Source organism: Ranitomeya variabilis, chromosome 4 (assembly GCF_051348905.1).
Source record: "Ranitomeya variabilis isolate aRanVar5 chromosome 4, aRanVar5.hap1, whole genome shotgun sequence".
Lineage (NCBI taxonomy): Eukaryota > Metazoa > Chordata > Amphibia > Anura > Dendrobatidae > Ranitomeya > Ranitomeya variabilis.
In genome coordinates, this window is record NC_135235.1 from 694,308,396 (window position 1) to 694,324,775 (window position 16,380).

Sequence of the window (16,380 nt, forward strand, 5' to 3'; positions counted from 1 at the left end):
CCCCAGGCAGCATATGGGGCCCCAGGCAGAGCACAGGGGCCCCAGGCAGCATATGGGGCCCCAGGCAGAGCACAGTGGCCCCAGGCAGAGCACAGGGGCCCCAGGCAGAACATGGGGCCCCAGGCAGAGCACAGGGGCCCCAGGCAGCATATGGGGCCCCAGGCAGAGCACAGGGGCCCCAGGCAGCATATGGGGCCCCAGGCAGAGCACAGCGATATTTTGGACCACTGTGCGGTGTTTCAGACCCCCTGTGTGATGTCTGGGGCCCTGTTCTTAAGTATATTAAAGATTAAAGTAACGTATATTAAAGTATATTATAGATCAAATTTGACACGTTTATGAGCACCATTGAGTGATATACTCAAGAATGACATAATTTTTCAACATTTTATGGTTTCAAACTGTAAACACTCAGAGTTTTTTTTACTTCAACCAGAAAACCTTAACGGTTCATAAAAAACTTGACTGTTCAGGGTATGATAAAAGTCATAGTATTCTGAATCTTTAACTTATAAAGATGCCTTTACATGGGGTGATTATTGGTTCCAGAGAGGCTTTCAGCCGATAATCGTACACATGGCTGGTGACAGGACAATACAATATAAACGTTCAAAGGTAAACACTGATAACATTAAAATCTAATATATAATTGCCTAGAATACTACTTCCGGCAATTTGTGCCAACTTCCGTGGCTTTGTCCGGAGATAATGTCCGGAGATAAGTGACGTCACCAGCGTCCTACACCCGCTCAGGGTGGACAAAGATATATGCCTTCGTGGTGCGCGGCACTTTTCTGATTGGTTGCCGCCTGCCGCGAGCGACCAATCAGAAATGTGCCGTACTGTCAAGAATTGTCAAGAGCTGGTGAGTGCAGCCATTTTTTGTTCTTTCTTACTATTATTTATTAATTGTATTATTCTTACATTTGAATAAATAAAGTATATATGGATTCTAGACTCCCGATTCTTTAGAATCGGGCTGCCATCTAGTATATACATAATCACATTAATCCCATAATCCGACAATTAAATTGGCAATAGCACTTCGATCATAGATGCTTACAAACGTTTACCTAATAAAGTATGAAGTGACTAGAAGATGAGTGAATGAAAAAACATTTTTTTTATTAACATAATGTTAAAAACAGATAATATATAAAAAGACAGAAAGATGTAATAATGGGACCTCCAAAACAAGTCAGGGCGTGACACTTGAAAAGTGATGGTTTGTGTTAGGAGTCGAGTTCCCGCCACTGCACAGGGGGAATCTCGAGCCATGTCTGCTGTGGTCTCCCATTCTGCATCAGCCGCAGTGGAGCCTGCTCAGTGGAGACGTCTCACTGAATCTGGTACTGTGCAAAGGGTTACTGCTGCCTCTCCAGGCTCTGCTATTGTACCCTGCACTGGTCTGCGGCGAGCAGGATTTTCTGGGACTAAGTCCTGCTTTGCACACACTGAGCATGCCCAGGGTAAGATCTCTCATTGGAGATCAAGGGCCACATGCTCAGGTACTGCAGCAACTTCCATTGGTCCTCCAGGAAGGTCATGTACCTGATCAAGTTCTGTGGAAGTCTTCCATTGGTCCTTCTTGGAAGGTCCTGAAGTTGCTGCAGCTTTAAAAGGTTCTCATGACCGCATGGCCATGCGCTAGTGTCAATGTATGTATGCGCTCAGCGCCAGTGAGGTCATGTGTGTGTGTGTGTGTGTGTGTGTGTGTGTGTGTGTGTGTGTGTGTGTGTATTCAGGGACCTGGCTAAAATAAGCCCCTAGAATGCTGGCACCTCCGGCGAGGAGTTTCATGTGAGTGGATTCAGGGCTGGCGTATAGCCATCAGAATTCTGGCTCCACCGGAGAGGAGCTGCGTGTTTGCATTTGACTGCATGACCACCATCTGCTCTACTAAGTAGCTGTGTTCCCCTGTGAAGCTAACAGGGTACAGCATTCTCTTTACTAATTGACTCTGTGAAGTAACAGAGTTCGTTTATACTACTATATATATGCGTTCCTCCAACCCTAACAGTTTGTGATCTGACAGCAACTGGAAAGAGGCCCTATAGAGTGGTTAGGTGGACTTGCTATAGTGGATGGACACGATAAGGCGTCTCATTGTTCCCTTACACAATCCTAACCAAAAAAAGGGGAACCCTGACCAGAAGAAACGACAGTAATGATCATCCCACAAAGTGCCCAAATTGCGAAAGATTAAGTTACTAACACAGGCTACAGAAAAAGTGCAATAAGTTACATCTAAACTGTGGTGTGTCTATAATCATGAGCATAAAGTACAAAGAGACTACTAGATGGCAGTCAGTTATAAGGGTAGGTAAGCAGTACATGTAAGAGACGTAGAAACTAGATAAGCACATAATACAGCTGGTCGAAGACCAGTCAGAGTTTACCTAAATTTAGTAAATGAGGGCTTGGGCAGCCTGGAGAGATGATGGTGTCACGTCCTGCGCCCGACGAGCGCCGTTTCGCATGACTGCTTCTTCATAAAGGGGGGCGTGATGGAGACTAGGTAGGGGAGTAGGTTTTTATATCCTAAGGCCGGGTGTAAAGTAACTAGGAGGGCGGAGTGGTAAGCAGAGGGTGGGAATGGGGAGATTGTCAATGGTCTTTGTTTGGCGCCAGGGTCCAGTCGGATACACACCCAGCACATGTGAAGTCAAAGGAGAGGGCGGGGTTATGTGCGGAGGGTGAAGGAGTTGCAGAGGTGTATCTGGCAGTGGTAATGGCGCATGCAGCCGGTCAAAGCTCCCACAGCGAAGGGGACTTCCGGTCCTGCGCCTCATGACACGCAGTGGAGCGCACCGCGTGTCATGGAACTGGCGCTGATCGGAACTCAAGTGGAGATATGAGACCGGCGCATGCGCACTAGCCAGAAGGAGAGGGCTTGTGAGCGTGACAGACACAAAGTATAGTACCGCCCCCTCCATTCATCCTGTTCTCCGCAGCTGTGGACGAACAGTAAGCAACAAATAAAGGGGAAGTAAAATGGGAGGAAGGAGGAGAAAAGGAAATCATGAGGGTAAGGAGGGGGAAACTATATCTTTTGAAAAGAGGAGCGGTGCCATTATGTGCGTCGTGTGAAAAAGGACAAATAAGGCTAAGTGCGGTTAAAGGCCAAAAAAGAGAAGGGTTTAAGAGGTGGGTGCTGAATTGGCCTTACAAGCTGAAGGTGAATATGTTTAGTAAAAAATATTTGTAATAATATGGATGGGTGAGTGGAAATGGAGGGGCTTGAAAGGTGCTAAAAGGAAAATTATGAAAAGGGAGCAAGATAAAGAAATTGTGTGGAGAAAAAATAAATGAAATAAAATAATATCCGTAATTATAAACACATGGATGGAGTGAAGGTGCTGTGAGATGGAATATTACATAATGATGCAGTGTCCATATAAGTCCCTTGTGTAAAGAAATTTCCTTTTCTTGTCCTCTCAACTTTATTTTCCAGCTGGGATGATTTTTCTTGAAAAGAGCCGCCAGGAACCGACCATTAGGGCTGCGTCAAAACAGGAGACAGGAAGGAAGAAACGGTCCATACACCAATCCTTTGGAGAACAAGTGGCCCAGAAAGGAAAGCCTAGGATACCTACGGGTAAGTTAAAAATGATGATAGGGTAAATATACAAATGAAATGATAAATAGTTAGGGGTGATGAAGAGGGAAAGAAGATAAAAAAGAATTAATTAAAACCTAGCGACCAATTAAAACTTGGATTGTTGTTATTATTATTAGGAAACGAAGTCTGCTATAGGAAGGAAACAAAATCATAATTTTCACTCAGGCGAAAGGATGTTATAGTGTTCAGGCCGTGTTTCCTATAAAAAGGAAGCAAAGCCATGTTTTTCATTTAGGCCAGAGGGTGTGATGGTGTTCAGGCGGTAGATCCATCTACTCTCTTGTTGCGCTAATAATTTGCTTAAGTCCCCCCCTCTGATGCCCAGGTCAATTTGATCTATGGCTTTAAAAATAAGGCCTCTTGATTGGGAATTGTGGTGTGTTTTAAAACGACGGGGTAGGGTTTTAAGTAGAGAAATATCTTCAATGGTCTTAGGTTTCTCTATGTCTCTAATGTGTTCCCTCACCCTAATTTTGAGTTCCCGCGTTGTTAAGCCAATATACTGTATATCAAATTGCAAGGGCAAGTTGCATGGTATATGACCCCTTGGGTGGAGCATGTAAGATGTTTTCTGATGGTAAATGATTTGGATCCATCAGAATTGGTAAATTTTTTTGGCCTTTTTTTGGTTAATGCATGCTTTACATAAGCCACAGGGAAAGAAGCCTTGTAGTGGAATTGAGCATGTTGAATTAGTTGTGGGGTCATAGTGGCTATGAACCAGTATATCCCTGAGATTGCGGCTTCTTTTTGCCACCATTAGTGGATGTGGAGGGAGACCTTGTTTTAAGACCGGATCTGTGATAAGGATGTGCCAGTGCTCATTAAGTATTAGCCTTAGGTCTTTCCATCGATTTGTGATACGAGGAAATAAATCTTACCTGGCCATCTTGGGAGCGTGCATCCTTGTGCCTAGGGTATAGTAGTTGTTCTCTTGGGTTTTTTTTGCCTTTTTATAGCCAAATCTGATGGACCGTTTGCTATAACCTCTGTCATAGAATCTATTTGTCAAGTCAAGGGCTTGTTTTTCAAAGTCACCACTTTTCGAGCAGATCCTCTTGGCTCTTAAAAATTGGCCAGTTGGAATATCCTTAATGGTTGCTGGTGGGAGGGAAGTGGCGTGTAGAAAGGAGTTGGTTGAGGTGGGTTTTCTGTATAAATCTGTTGCAATCATCCCATTTGGCATTGTAAAGATTTTTAGGTCCAAAAATTCCAGGTCCTTGCCAAACTTGTAGGTTAGTTTTATGTTCTGATTATTTTGATTTAGTTTGTCCATGAGGAGATGCAAATTGTCTACCGTACTTTCCCAGATGAAACAGATATCGTCTATATAACGCATCTATCCCTGGATGCTTTGTATCTCCCCAGTGTCATCTCCCTGGAAAATGGTCCTCTCCCACGCCCCCAGAAACAAGTTGGCATATAAGGGGGCACAAGAGGCTACCATGGAGGTCCCCTGGGTTTGTAGATACATTTTATTATTAAACGTAAAAACGTTATGGGTGAGAATAAAATCTAGTAGGGCCAGAATCCAATTAGCCAGAGGGGATGCCAGGTTGCTCATTTGAAGATACCACAATACGGCTTTTAGGCCATCTTCATGCCTGATGGAAGTATATAATGATTCTACATCGGCAGTTACCATCAGCTTATGGTCTTCAAGGTATATATAATCTAGTCTTTGTAGTGCTGCAGTGGTGTCTTGTATGTAAGAGGGAAGAGTGGTTACCAGTGGTTCCAGGTAATAATCAAGTCACAAATTACCTCACACAGGCCGCCGTTGCCCGATATTATGGGTTTCCCTGGCAGATCTAGTAGGTTTTAGTTAATCTTGGGGACCAGATATAAAGTTGGCAATTTGGGATGAAGATTCTTGATATGTTCCAGCATTTTTTAAGGAACAATTTCTTGGTCAAAAGCTTGATTATGAAAATTTGAAAGGGGATTTGTGAGTAGTTTTTTGAAGCAGTCAGGTTCATTTAGCAGTCTCAAAGCCTGCTTTTCATACAGGGGGTTGGCCATATGACTAGGTTTCCCCCTTTATCAGCAGGTGTGAAGACTACGTCAGGAAGAGACTGTAATTTGGCCAGAGCCAATTTCTCCTCCTGTTTCTTATTGGATGCCCAGAATGGAGATTTTTGGAGTGTTTCTATCTCAGATGTAACAATTTTGGTAAAGACCTCTATAGCTGATACCGTGCTAATGGGGGGAAATTTTTTGCTTTTGCTAAATAAATTGTGGGGAAAGTTACTGACCTCCAAGGTGTTCTCTTCCAATAGAGCTTCTAGATTTCTTAGAGCTTCTCTCTCATCGGCAGAGGTAAAGATGTCGTGGTTCATGTTTTTATTGTGCAATTTTTTGAAAGTCAATTTTCTGGCAAAGAGATGTAGATCTCTTACCACTGAAAACGTATCTAAATGACATGAAGGGGAGAAAGATAGACCTTTTTCCAATAAATTGAGTTGTGCATTTGACAAAGTGTGTGAAGATAGGTTAATTACCTTTTGGTGTTATCCAAAGTTTTTAGCTGATTTGGACTTCGTAAAAATGTCAGGTAGGCGCTTCTGAGTCTAGTGCTTATTGATTCATTATTCGATGCTTCATTGTCACTTGCCGAGGTATTCATGTCCGACTTTGATTGAGCTGAACTTTCGGACTGAGTCCTATGGTGAGATGTTGCAGGTTTGGAATTGTCTTGGTTTGGTCTTCTCGTTGTCTTTTTCTGTTGCCAACGGTATACTTTGTTACTATCATAGTCATTTAGATCTCTTTGGTATTTTTTAAGTTTACTTTGTGATATCTCACTTTCCCATTTGTCAAGGTCTTTATTGATGTCAACTAATATTTTATCAAAATCCTCCACCGGTAGGTCTTTCACTAGTGTCCTTTCTAATTCTTCAACATTTTCATCAATGCTCTTTAGGGAAAGAGTGTTTTTGTCAATAATGAATAGGATAAAATCTAAAGAGCAGGTGGTAGCTGCTGAGGTCCACCTCTTGAGCTGGACCTCATCTTTAAAGTCAAATGAAGGATGAACTTGTACCCTCAAACCACGTGGAACGATTTGTTGGTTCATATAATTCTCAAGAGAGGATTTGTTCCACCATATTTTGGTCTTCTTGTATAGAGCATTCCTATATAGTCGAATTGTTTCCTTAACAGTTTTATTAGTATCAGAGGAAGGGGTGGAGGTCCCCTGTCTGAAAAAATGTGATGCCTTAGACTGCCAGGAGCGTTCCCTGGCTTTGAAATCCATTAGAGTAAAGTTGCAAATAATCTGTTTACTAAGCACAGAGATATTTATTAATCCCATAATCCAACAATTAAATTGGCAATCGCACTTCGATCATGGATGCTTACAAACGTTTACCTAATAAGGTATGAAGTGACTAGAAGATAAGTGAATATATATATTTTTTTTTTATTAACATAATGTTAAAAACAGATAATATTATATAAAAAGACAGAAAGATGTAATAATGGGACCTCCAAAACAAGTCAGGGCGTGACACTTGAAAAGTGATGGGCGCCGAACAAAGACCATTGACAATCTCCCCATTCCCACCCTCTGCTGCTTACCACTCCGCCCTCCTAATTACTTTACACCCGCCCTTAGGATATAAAAACCTACTCCCCTACCTAGTCTCCATCACGTCCCCCTTTATGAAGAAGCAGTCATGCGAAACGGCGCTCGTCGGGCGCAGGACACCATCATCTCCCCAGGCTGCCCAAGCCCTCATTTACTAAATTCAGGTAAACTCTGACTGGTCTTCGACCAGCTGTATTATGTGCTAATCTAGTTTCTACATCTCTTGCATGTACTGCTTACCTACCCTTATAACTGACTGCCATGTAGTGGTCTCTTTGTACTTTATGCTCATGATTATAGACACACCACAGCAGAGATGTAACTTATTGCACTTTTTCTGTAGCCTGTGTTAGTAACTTAATCTTTTGCAGTTTGGGCACTTTGTGGGATGATCATTACTGTCGTTTCTTCTGGTCAGGGTTCCCTTTTTTTTGGTAAGGATTGTGTAAGGAAACAATGAGACGCCTTATCGTGTCCATCCATTACAGCAAGTCCACCTAACCAGCCTATAGGGCCGCTTTCCAGTTGCTGTGAGATCACAAAACCATCACCCTTCAAGTGTCATGCCCTGACTTGTTTTGGAGATCCCATTATTACATCTTTCTGTCTTTTTATATAATATTGTCTGTTTTTAACATGTTAATAAAAATTATTATTTTTTTCTTCACTCATCTTCTAGTCACTTTATACCTTATTAGGTAAATGTTTGTAAGCATCTATACATACATCTCTACATACTGCACCACACAGGAGAGCAGTAATATAGGTCCAGTGTGTGTAGTAAAATACTTACCGGTGGCCATATTCCACTGCAATGAAGAAGACAGAAGAACGACACAGCGGCAGAAGACGGCGACTGCTGCGTATTTTATTACACACAGGGAAGCGGTATCATAGCTTTCTGTTGGGGGCGAGACATTGTTTTTGTTAGTACGATTTTGGGATAGATGTGGTTTTCATCACTTGCTATAGCTTTTTTTGTGGAATTGTGGCGAACAGAAAAAAGTGCATTTGGTGTTCTTGAGTTGTTTCTGTTTATGGTGTTTACTATGAATTGCAGCCAATCAGTGTTTACTCTGCTGCCCAGGGCTTTGTGGAAGAGGAGCAGAGAGATACAGTACAGGAAACGGGTGACTGCGGGTCAGCTGTTGTGTGCGTGTCTCCTCTCAGACTCAGCCGCACAGTTAGCTGTTCCGCTGACTTGTCTGGCTGAAGTGAGGGTCGGCACGCACCCAGAGCTCTCCTGGCAGAGTTACAGAAGTCCGGCAGCGACAGCAGGTGATGTGAAGGAGCTGCGCATGCACTTCCCATCACCTGTGCAGTCTGCCAGCCGGTGCCGACTATACAATAAAGTGCGCACTGCTGGACACACGCTAGGAGCATGCAGGGCAGGCACAAATGAAGGAGCTGGGGCTGGGAGCGGGGCCCACCGGAGGATTCTCCGGTGTCCCGGTGACCCAGTCTGACCCTGTTCAGAAGTCCCGGTAATGCCATGAAATGCACCATTTACCTGAACCTATCTACAACCACCAAAACACCATCTTGGCTGCCAATACCGGAAGGTCACTAATAAAATCCATGGACTAGTGTGTCCATGGTTTACTAGGAATGGGCAGTGGAATAAGAGAACCAGACGGACAGGTATGCGATACTTTAGAACGCGCGCGAACACTGCAAGCAGACACCTGTTCAACTACATCCTGATGCAACCATGGCCACCAAAAACAACGAGAATGGAGGTCTGCGGTTGCCTTACCCTCTGGATGACCAGCAAGCACGGAGTTACGATGTTCCTATATAGCTTTACGTGCAAATTATATGGTACAAATAATCTCCCCGAAAGGCAGGTGCATATCCCTGAGCATCCAACACCTCTCCCTCCAGGTCAGGGTACAAGGCTGTAAAAACTACTCCCTTCTGTAGAATTGAGACAAGGTTCTCATGATCACCACCACCTGGTAAGCTATGGGACAAAGCATTAGCCTTGGTGTTTTTAACTCCTGGATGAAAAGTGACCACAAATTTTAATCTAGTAAACAGTGACCACCTAACTTGCCTTGGGTTGAGACGTTTAGCCAATTGAAGATATGACAGGCTCTTGTGGTCCATGATAACCGTAATAAGATGGACTGGCCCTCTAACGAATATCGCCATTACAGGAACACCAATTTAATTGCCAGAAGCTCCCTATTACCCATGTCATAATTTCTCTCAGTCGATAATAATTTTTGGGAAAAGAAGGCGCATGGACCCCATTTACCAGGTGACGGTATAGCCCCAACCCACACCTCCGACGCATCCACTTCTACTATGACAGGTTGAGAAACTTCCGGTTGACAGAGTATAGGTGCTGTGTCAAAACAACTCTTTAAGGAGGAAAAAGCCTGCTGAGCAGCATTAGATCATTTAGAAAAATCAGACCCCTTCCTTGTCATGTCAGTAAGGGATTCCACCATTACCAAGTAATGAGCTTAACTAAGGTTGAGCAAGCAAGCCCATGAGTTCTAGAAAACTCAGCATCAAGCAACTTGACTTCAGCTCCACTGTCTACAAACTCTGAAATTCTGTTGTGCTCTCTAGCACCATCTCTGCTGTCCGGGCAAACCGAAAATTACAGGTTGGCGACAAGCATTCCCCTTGATTATCCAACTCCAGACTCCCAAGGGTTACTCGAGACTTTTTTAGCTTAGGAATCAAGGGGCAGGCCCCAATAAAATGTCCGTTTCCCCTACAAAAGAAACACACTCCCTTTTTTCTTGCGAATCTCAAAGGAGACATATGACGTAGAAGCACCTCCTAACTGCATGCGTTCCTCCTAACTCCACAAGTACTAGTACACCCCCAGACCATCCCCCTACCTGCACAGGAGTATTGTCCCGGAAAGAGGGCTCCAGAGAAGGTGGTCTTACCCATCTATCCCGCAGGATGCTGTCCACATGTATAGCCAATGACATGGCAGCCTCCAAGGACTCTTTTAACCTTTCTGTAAGGTCTGCCTTGCTAAAATTGGCTTTTATGACCGGGTCATTCCACTTGGTATCGGTTGCCCACCTGTGGAATTCCTAGCTGTAAGGCTAGGTTCACGTTGCATTAGCGCATGCGTTAAACGGACTGTGTTAATGCAATTGCCGAAAAAGATCGCTTTATGCGATCGTGCTAGCGCAGATGCTCTATCTGCGCTAGCGGTGACGGACCCGGAAACGCTGCAGCCCACGTCTGGGGGCCCGTCACAGAATGACGGCACATCGCTAGCGCATGCTGATTATGGCGTTATGCCGCGGTGTAGCGCAGTCCGTCTAACGGACTGTTATAACGCAATGTGAACCCAGCCTAAATCTTCTGCAGCTGCTCTGCCAGCCCAGAAATGGGATCCAAAAAGAAAAAAAAAATACCATTCTATGACATTTTTTTTTGTGTGTGTGTGTAGAGTTGGAAGGGACCTCCTGGGTCATCTGTCCAACCCCCTGTTCAAAGCAGGATTCACTAAATCATCCCAGACAGATGTCTGTCCAACCTCTGTTTGAAGACTTCCATTGAAGGATAACTCACCACATCTTGTGGCAGCCTGTTCCACTCATTGATCACCCTCACTGTCAAAGTTTTTTTTCTAATATCTAATCTGTGTCTCCTCCCATTCAGTTTCATCCCATTGCTTCTAGTCTTTCCTTGTGTAAATGAGAATAAGGGTTCATACTCACCTGTGAGAAACTGAGTCTCGCATGTTAATACCCGGCTCTCAGATCGGAGCATGCGGCCACATTGGAATACATGCAGCCACACGCTCTGCTCCTGAGTGCCGGCAGCAGCGCCGGGTATTGACATGCGAGACTCATCCATTTTTCTCGCAGGTAAGTATGAGCCCTAAATATGATCCTTTTACAATGTGACAGCCCTTGGGATAATAGTAGACAGCTATTAAGTCTCCTCTGTCTTCTTATTTGCCAGCTAAACATTCCTAAATCTTGTAAACGTTCCTCATAGGACATGGTTTGCAGACCGGTCACCATTCTGGTCGCTCTTCTTTGAATTTGCTCCAGTTTGTTGATGTCGTTTTTTTTAAATGTGGTGCCCAAAACTGGACACAGTATTCCAGATGAGGTCTGACCAAAGCGGAGTAGAGGGCAATAATGACTTCACATGATCTAGACTGTATGCTTCTGTTAATGCATCCCAGAATTGTATTTGCCTTTTTTGCTGCTGCATCACACTGTTGACTCATGTTCAGTCTGTGATCATTTAGTATACCCAAGTCTTTTTCACATGTGCTGTTGCTTAGCCCTATTCCTCCCATTCTGTATATGCTTTTTTAATTTTTATTGCCCAGATGTAGTACTTTGCATTTTCCCTGTTAAAAACCATTCTGTTAGTTGCTGCCCTCTGCTCCAGTTTGTGTTTAAATCCTCTCTCTCTCTCTTTTCTAGTATTAGCTATCCCTCCTAGCTTTGTGTCATCAGCAAATTTTAATCAGTTTACCCTCAATGCCTTCATCTAAATCATTGATAAGATGTTGGACATTACAGAGCCCAGGACAGAGCCCTGTGGTACCCCACGTGAGACATTCTTCCAACTGGATGTGCAGCCATTTACGACCACTCTTTGGGTCCGATTAGTGATGAGTGAGCACTAAAATGCTTGGGTGCTCGGGTCGAGCAAATTGGAATACTTGGGTACTCGACCCAAGCAACAAGCCCAATATAAGGGAAACTGTTATGATCCTGGTGGTTTAGGATCACAAAACTGACCAGCTAAGTAACAGAATGTAGGACAAGCTCTGGGGATGTGGGAGCTTTACTGACCGCAACCCTGATCCTAACCGCACACACTATAGGCAGCCGTGGAACGTTCCTAAAATCCTAGACGTCTCTTCACAGCCTGAGAAACTGGCTACCCCTAGAGAGAAAGCAAAGCCTCACTTGCCTCAGAGAAATAACCCCAAAGTTTAGACAGCCCCCCAACCCCAAAGTTTCCAAGGTCTGATTAGTTCGCTCGGTTTGGCCATTCGTCTGAGGATGGAAGGCTGACGAAAAAGACAAATCAATGCCCATCTTAGCACTAAAGGACCGCCAAAATCTGGACACAAACTGGGATCCTCTGTCAGACACAATGTTCTCAGGAATGCCGTGCAAAAGAACCACATTCTGAAAAAACAGCGGAACCAAATCGGAGGAGGAAGGCAATTTAGGCAAGGGCACCAAATGGACCATTTTAGAAAAACGATCACAAATAATAACGGTGAGTTAAGGAGAATGTAAAAATGCAGAAATGAAAACAGATTTAGCAAAAGAGGCCCGCTAATCACTAAATAGTCAGAGGATAGAAAAGAATCTGTGCGGTCAGTATAAAACCCTATCAAAAATATCCACGCAGAGAATACAAGAACCCCCACACCAACTAACGATGTGAGGGGCGCAACTCTGCACCCCAGAGCTACCAGCAAGCAAGAAAATCACATATAAGCAAGCTGGACAAAACTCATCATATACTGAGAAACATTTTCAAGGAAAAGATGAGCAAAAATGAACTAGCAAAACTTAGCTTCTCTAGGAGAGACAGGTCACAAGGGAAGCCAGGAGAGATCAGAACCAGTACTGAATACAACGACAGCAGGCAACAAGTAAAGTTCCAGGTGGAGCTAAATAGGAGACCTGAATAGCAGGAAACGAGGCAGCTGGGTCCCAGCCACAGACCAGCAGTATGACGAAAAAGCCACCAGAGGGAGCCCAAAGACAGAACTCACACAGTACCACTCATGACCACAGGAGGGAGCCCGAGAAAGGAGTTCACAACAGGAAACCTGAGTATTTTTACCGCGATTCCCCCCGGGGGTCCTTTTAAGGTCTGAAAATGATGGGAATACTGCTCAAATGACACAGGAACATCATGGGGATTGCCCCTGGAAGCATTTCTGACTCCCAGGTCACAACTGTAAGCAATGTTGTCAAAGTTTCACATCATTTTTACAGTTGCACCAAAAATACATACCAAAACGTAAACAAAATGGATTTTGCTGGGAAATATGTTAAGGTACGTACTTTCCAGGATAATGACTTGTATGCAAGGCAAAATAATTAACCCCAGACCAAAATGTTCCTCCACCACTTGGGCTATGTTCACACGCAGCGTTTTTGATGCATTTTTCAACTTTCACATTGCTTTCAACCAATACAAATGCATTCACTGGGAAATGTCATAGATGCTTACAGACGTTACCTAATAAGATATGAAGTGACTAGAAGATGAGTAATTAAAAGAATTTTTTATTTATTAACATGATGTTAAAAACAGTATCATATAAAAACACAGAAAGATATAAAATTGTATATAAAAAGTCAGGGCGTGACACTTGGAAAGCGATGGTTTTGTGATCTGTCAGTACCTGGAAAGCGGCCTTATAGACTGGTTAAGTGGACTTGCTATAGTGCATGGACACAATCGAGCGTCTCATTATTTCCCTACACAGTTCTTACCAGGAAGAAGGAACACTGACCAGAAGAAACGACAGTAATAATCATCCCAGAGTGTGCCCAAATTACCAAGATTAAATTACTGGGGCAGGCTAAGAAAGAAGTGCAATAAGTCGCATCTCTGCTGTGGTGTGTCTTTAAATATAATCATAAGCATAAAGTACAAAGAGACCATTAGATGGCAGTCGGGTATGAGGGTAGGTAAGCAGTACATGCAAGAGATGTAGAGACTAAATTAGCACATAATAAAGCTGGTCAAAGGCCAGTCCGAGCTTACCTGGATTTAGAAGATAAAGGCTTGGGCAGCATGGGGAGATGATGGTATCACGTCCTGCGCCCGACGAGCGCCTTTTCGCATAACTGCTTCTTCATAAAGTGGAGGCGTGGTGGAGACTAGGTAAGGAAATAGGTTTTTATATCATAAGGGCGGGTGTAAAGTGATTAGGAGCGCGGAGTGGTAAGCAGAGGGTGGGAAGGGGGAGGTTGTCAATGGTCTTTGTTTGGCGCAGAAGTTCGGTCGGGTACACCCCCAGCATATGTAGAGTAAATGGGGAGGGCAGAGTTGTGTGCGGTGGGTGGTGATTTGCATGGGTGTGTCTGGCAGTGGTAATGGCGCATGAAGCCGGTCAAAACTCCCACAGCAAAGGGGACTTCCGGTCCTGCGCCTCATGACACGCGATGGAACGCTCCGCGTGTCATGGAACTGGCGCTGATCGGAACTCAGGTGGAGATATGAGACCGGCGCATGCGCACTAGCCAGGGGAATGGTGTTTGTGAATGTGACGGGCACAATGTGTAGTACCGCCCCCTCCATTCACCCTGTTCTACGCGGCCGTGGATGAACAATAAACAGCAGAGAAGGGGAAGGTAAAAGGGAAGAAAAGGACAATCATGAGGGTGGGGGGGAAGCTATATCTTTTGGAGAGAGGGCCGGTGCCATTATATGCGCCAAGTGAAAGGGGGCAAATGAGACTAAGTGCGGTTGGAAACCAAAAGTGAAGAGGGTTATAAGATGGGTGCTAAATTGGTTTTCCAAGCTGAAGATGGAGATATTAAGTAATTGTTTTTATAATAATGTGAGTGGATGAAAGAAAATCGAAGGACTATAGAAGTGCTGAAAATAATTTTTTTTAAAAGGCAGCAAAGGTAGAGAAGTTGTGTTGAGAAAATAAAAAAATATAATCATAACCGTAGTTATAACATATAGAAGGAGTGAGGTATGGGGGGATGAAGGGAGTTTATATATTGGGAAGGTGGTGAGATGGGGACCCACTAATTGGATCCAGTGGGGATGTTAGAAAATGCACCAGGGGTGCAGTGACATTGAATGGTGGGGAAAGGGTACATGCCTGTATAAGGTGGCAAGGACATTGTATGCTTATAAAATGCAATAGTACTGATAATATAAAAAGTTGGCTAGCGGTGAAGTGAATGGAAAAAGGGTAAAAATATATATCCATATATATTATACACATATGTAAATGTCCAACGAATATCTTACTTGTCATGTTAAAAAATCAATGCTAAGTGATAAACCTTACATAATGATGGAATGTCTGTATAGATCCCTTGTATAACGAAGTTTCCTTTTCTTGTCCTCTCACTCTATTTTCCAGCTGGGATGGTTTTTCTTGAGAAGAACTGCCAGGAATTGACCATTAGGGCTGCGCCAAAGACAGGAGACACATCTAAAAAAGAGTCTATACACCAGTCCTCCGGAGAACTAGCGGCCCAGAGAAGGAAGAATAGGATACCTACAGGTATAATTGTAACATTTAACAACCCTAGCTGGCCATGTGGTGTGTGACACATAAGGAGACACATCTTGTTTCATTTATGAAGGAGGGACTCTTAAAGTCACAAAGCCTATTTTTAGAGGGGCATCAGGCAGCATTAATATTCTTAAAGGGACATTAATAAACAGTGGGTCTCCTATGCTATTATTGCCTATGCAGTGAGTAGCTGGGCTGCCAAGAATTACAATGCACCCCAATACACCTTTCACGAGAGGTACAGGAGGGCGTCCTGAAAAAATGTTGCATTGAATGCAAGGCCTGCCTTGCTATCAAGTGATATGCACCCCAATAATAAGCCTTTGAACCCAGGTACTGGATGGCCACAGGAAAACCCACTTCAGTGTTCAGTTGGTCCTGCCATACAGTTTCCTTATGCATTGAATGCAAGGGCTGCCTTGATCCAAATTTGCACCCCTTGGAAGAAACATGGTGGATGGCCTACTAAAAACAAAACAAAACTGTCCCATTTACAAAGGAGCGGGTCTCCTAGACTCGTGATGCCCATACACTAAGTGTATGGGCTGACAAACCTTTCCCCATGGGGGGTGAAATTTTTTTTTTTTTTAAATTCAGCTCAAAATAGTGTTTACTGTTTAGAGCTAGGGTAACACACAGAAAAAAAATGGTGAATGGAAGCCTGAAAAGCACACTTTGTAGACCAAAGATACATGAGGCATGTCACGGAGATACCACACTGTAAAATATGTGTCCTGTGTTTTTATTTTGGCCCCCAAAATAGTGTATAGAAATCAGGTCAAAGACAGCAAATACAGTGGAATGTAGCCCTCAAATACCACAATTTGTAGGCCACAGATACATCTGGCGTTTGACTGAGATACCAAACTCTTCAATATGTGGCCTGTATATTTATTTTTTTACTGCTAAATAGTGTTTGGAGCTAGGGTAACA

The 16,380-nt window shown here is 43.7% G+C and overlaps 1 protein-coding gene across 2 annotated transcripts in view; it reads left to right on the forward strand.

The window, feature by feature from the left end:
- Window positions 1–16,380, forward strand: part of LOC143767654 (uncharacterized) — a 60,730-nt gene that overhangs the window by 12,892 nt on the left and 31,458 nt on the right. For both annotated transcript variants that reach the window (XM_077256110.1, XM_077256108.1), the window contains 2 exons: window positions 3,455–3,598; window positions 15,292–15,435. In XM_077256110.1, coding sequence (XP_077112225.1) covers window positions 3,455–3,598; window positions 15,292–15,435 — 288 coding nt within the window. The remainder of the gene's footprint in view (window positions 1–3,454; window positions 3,599–15,291; window positions 15,436–16,380) is intronic.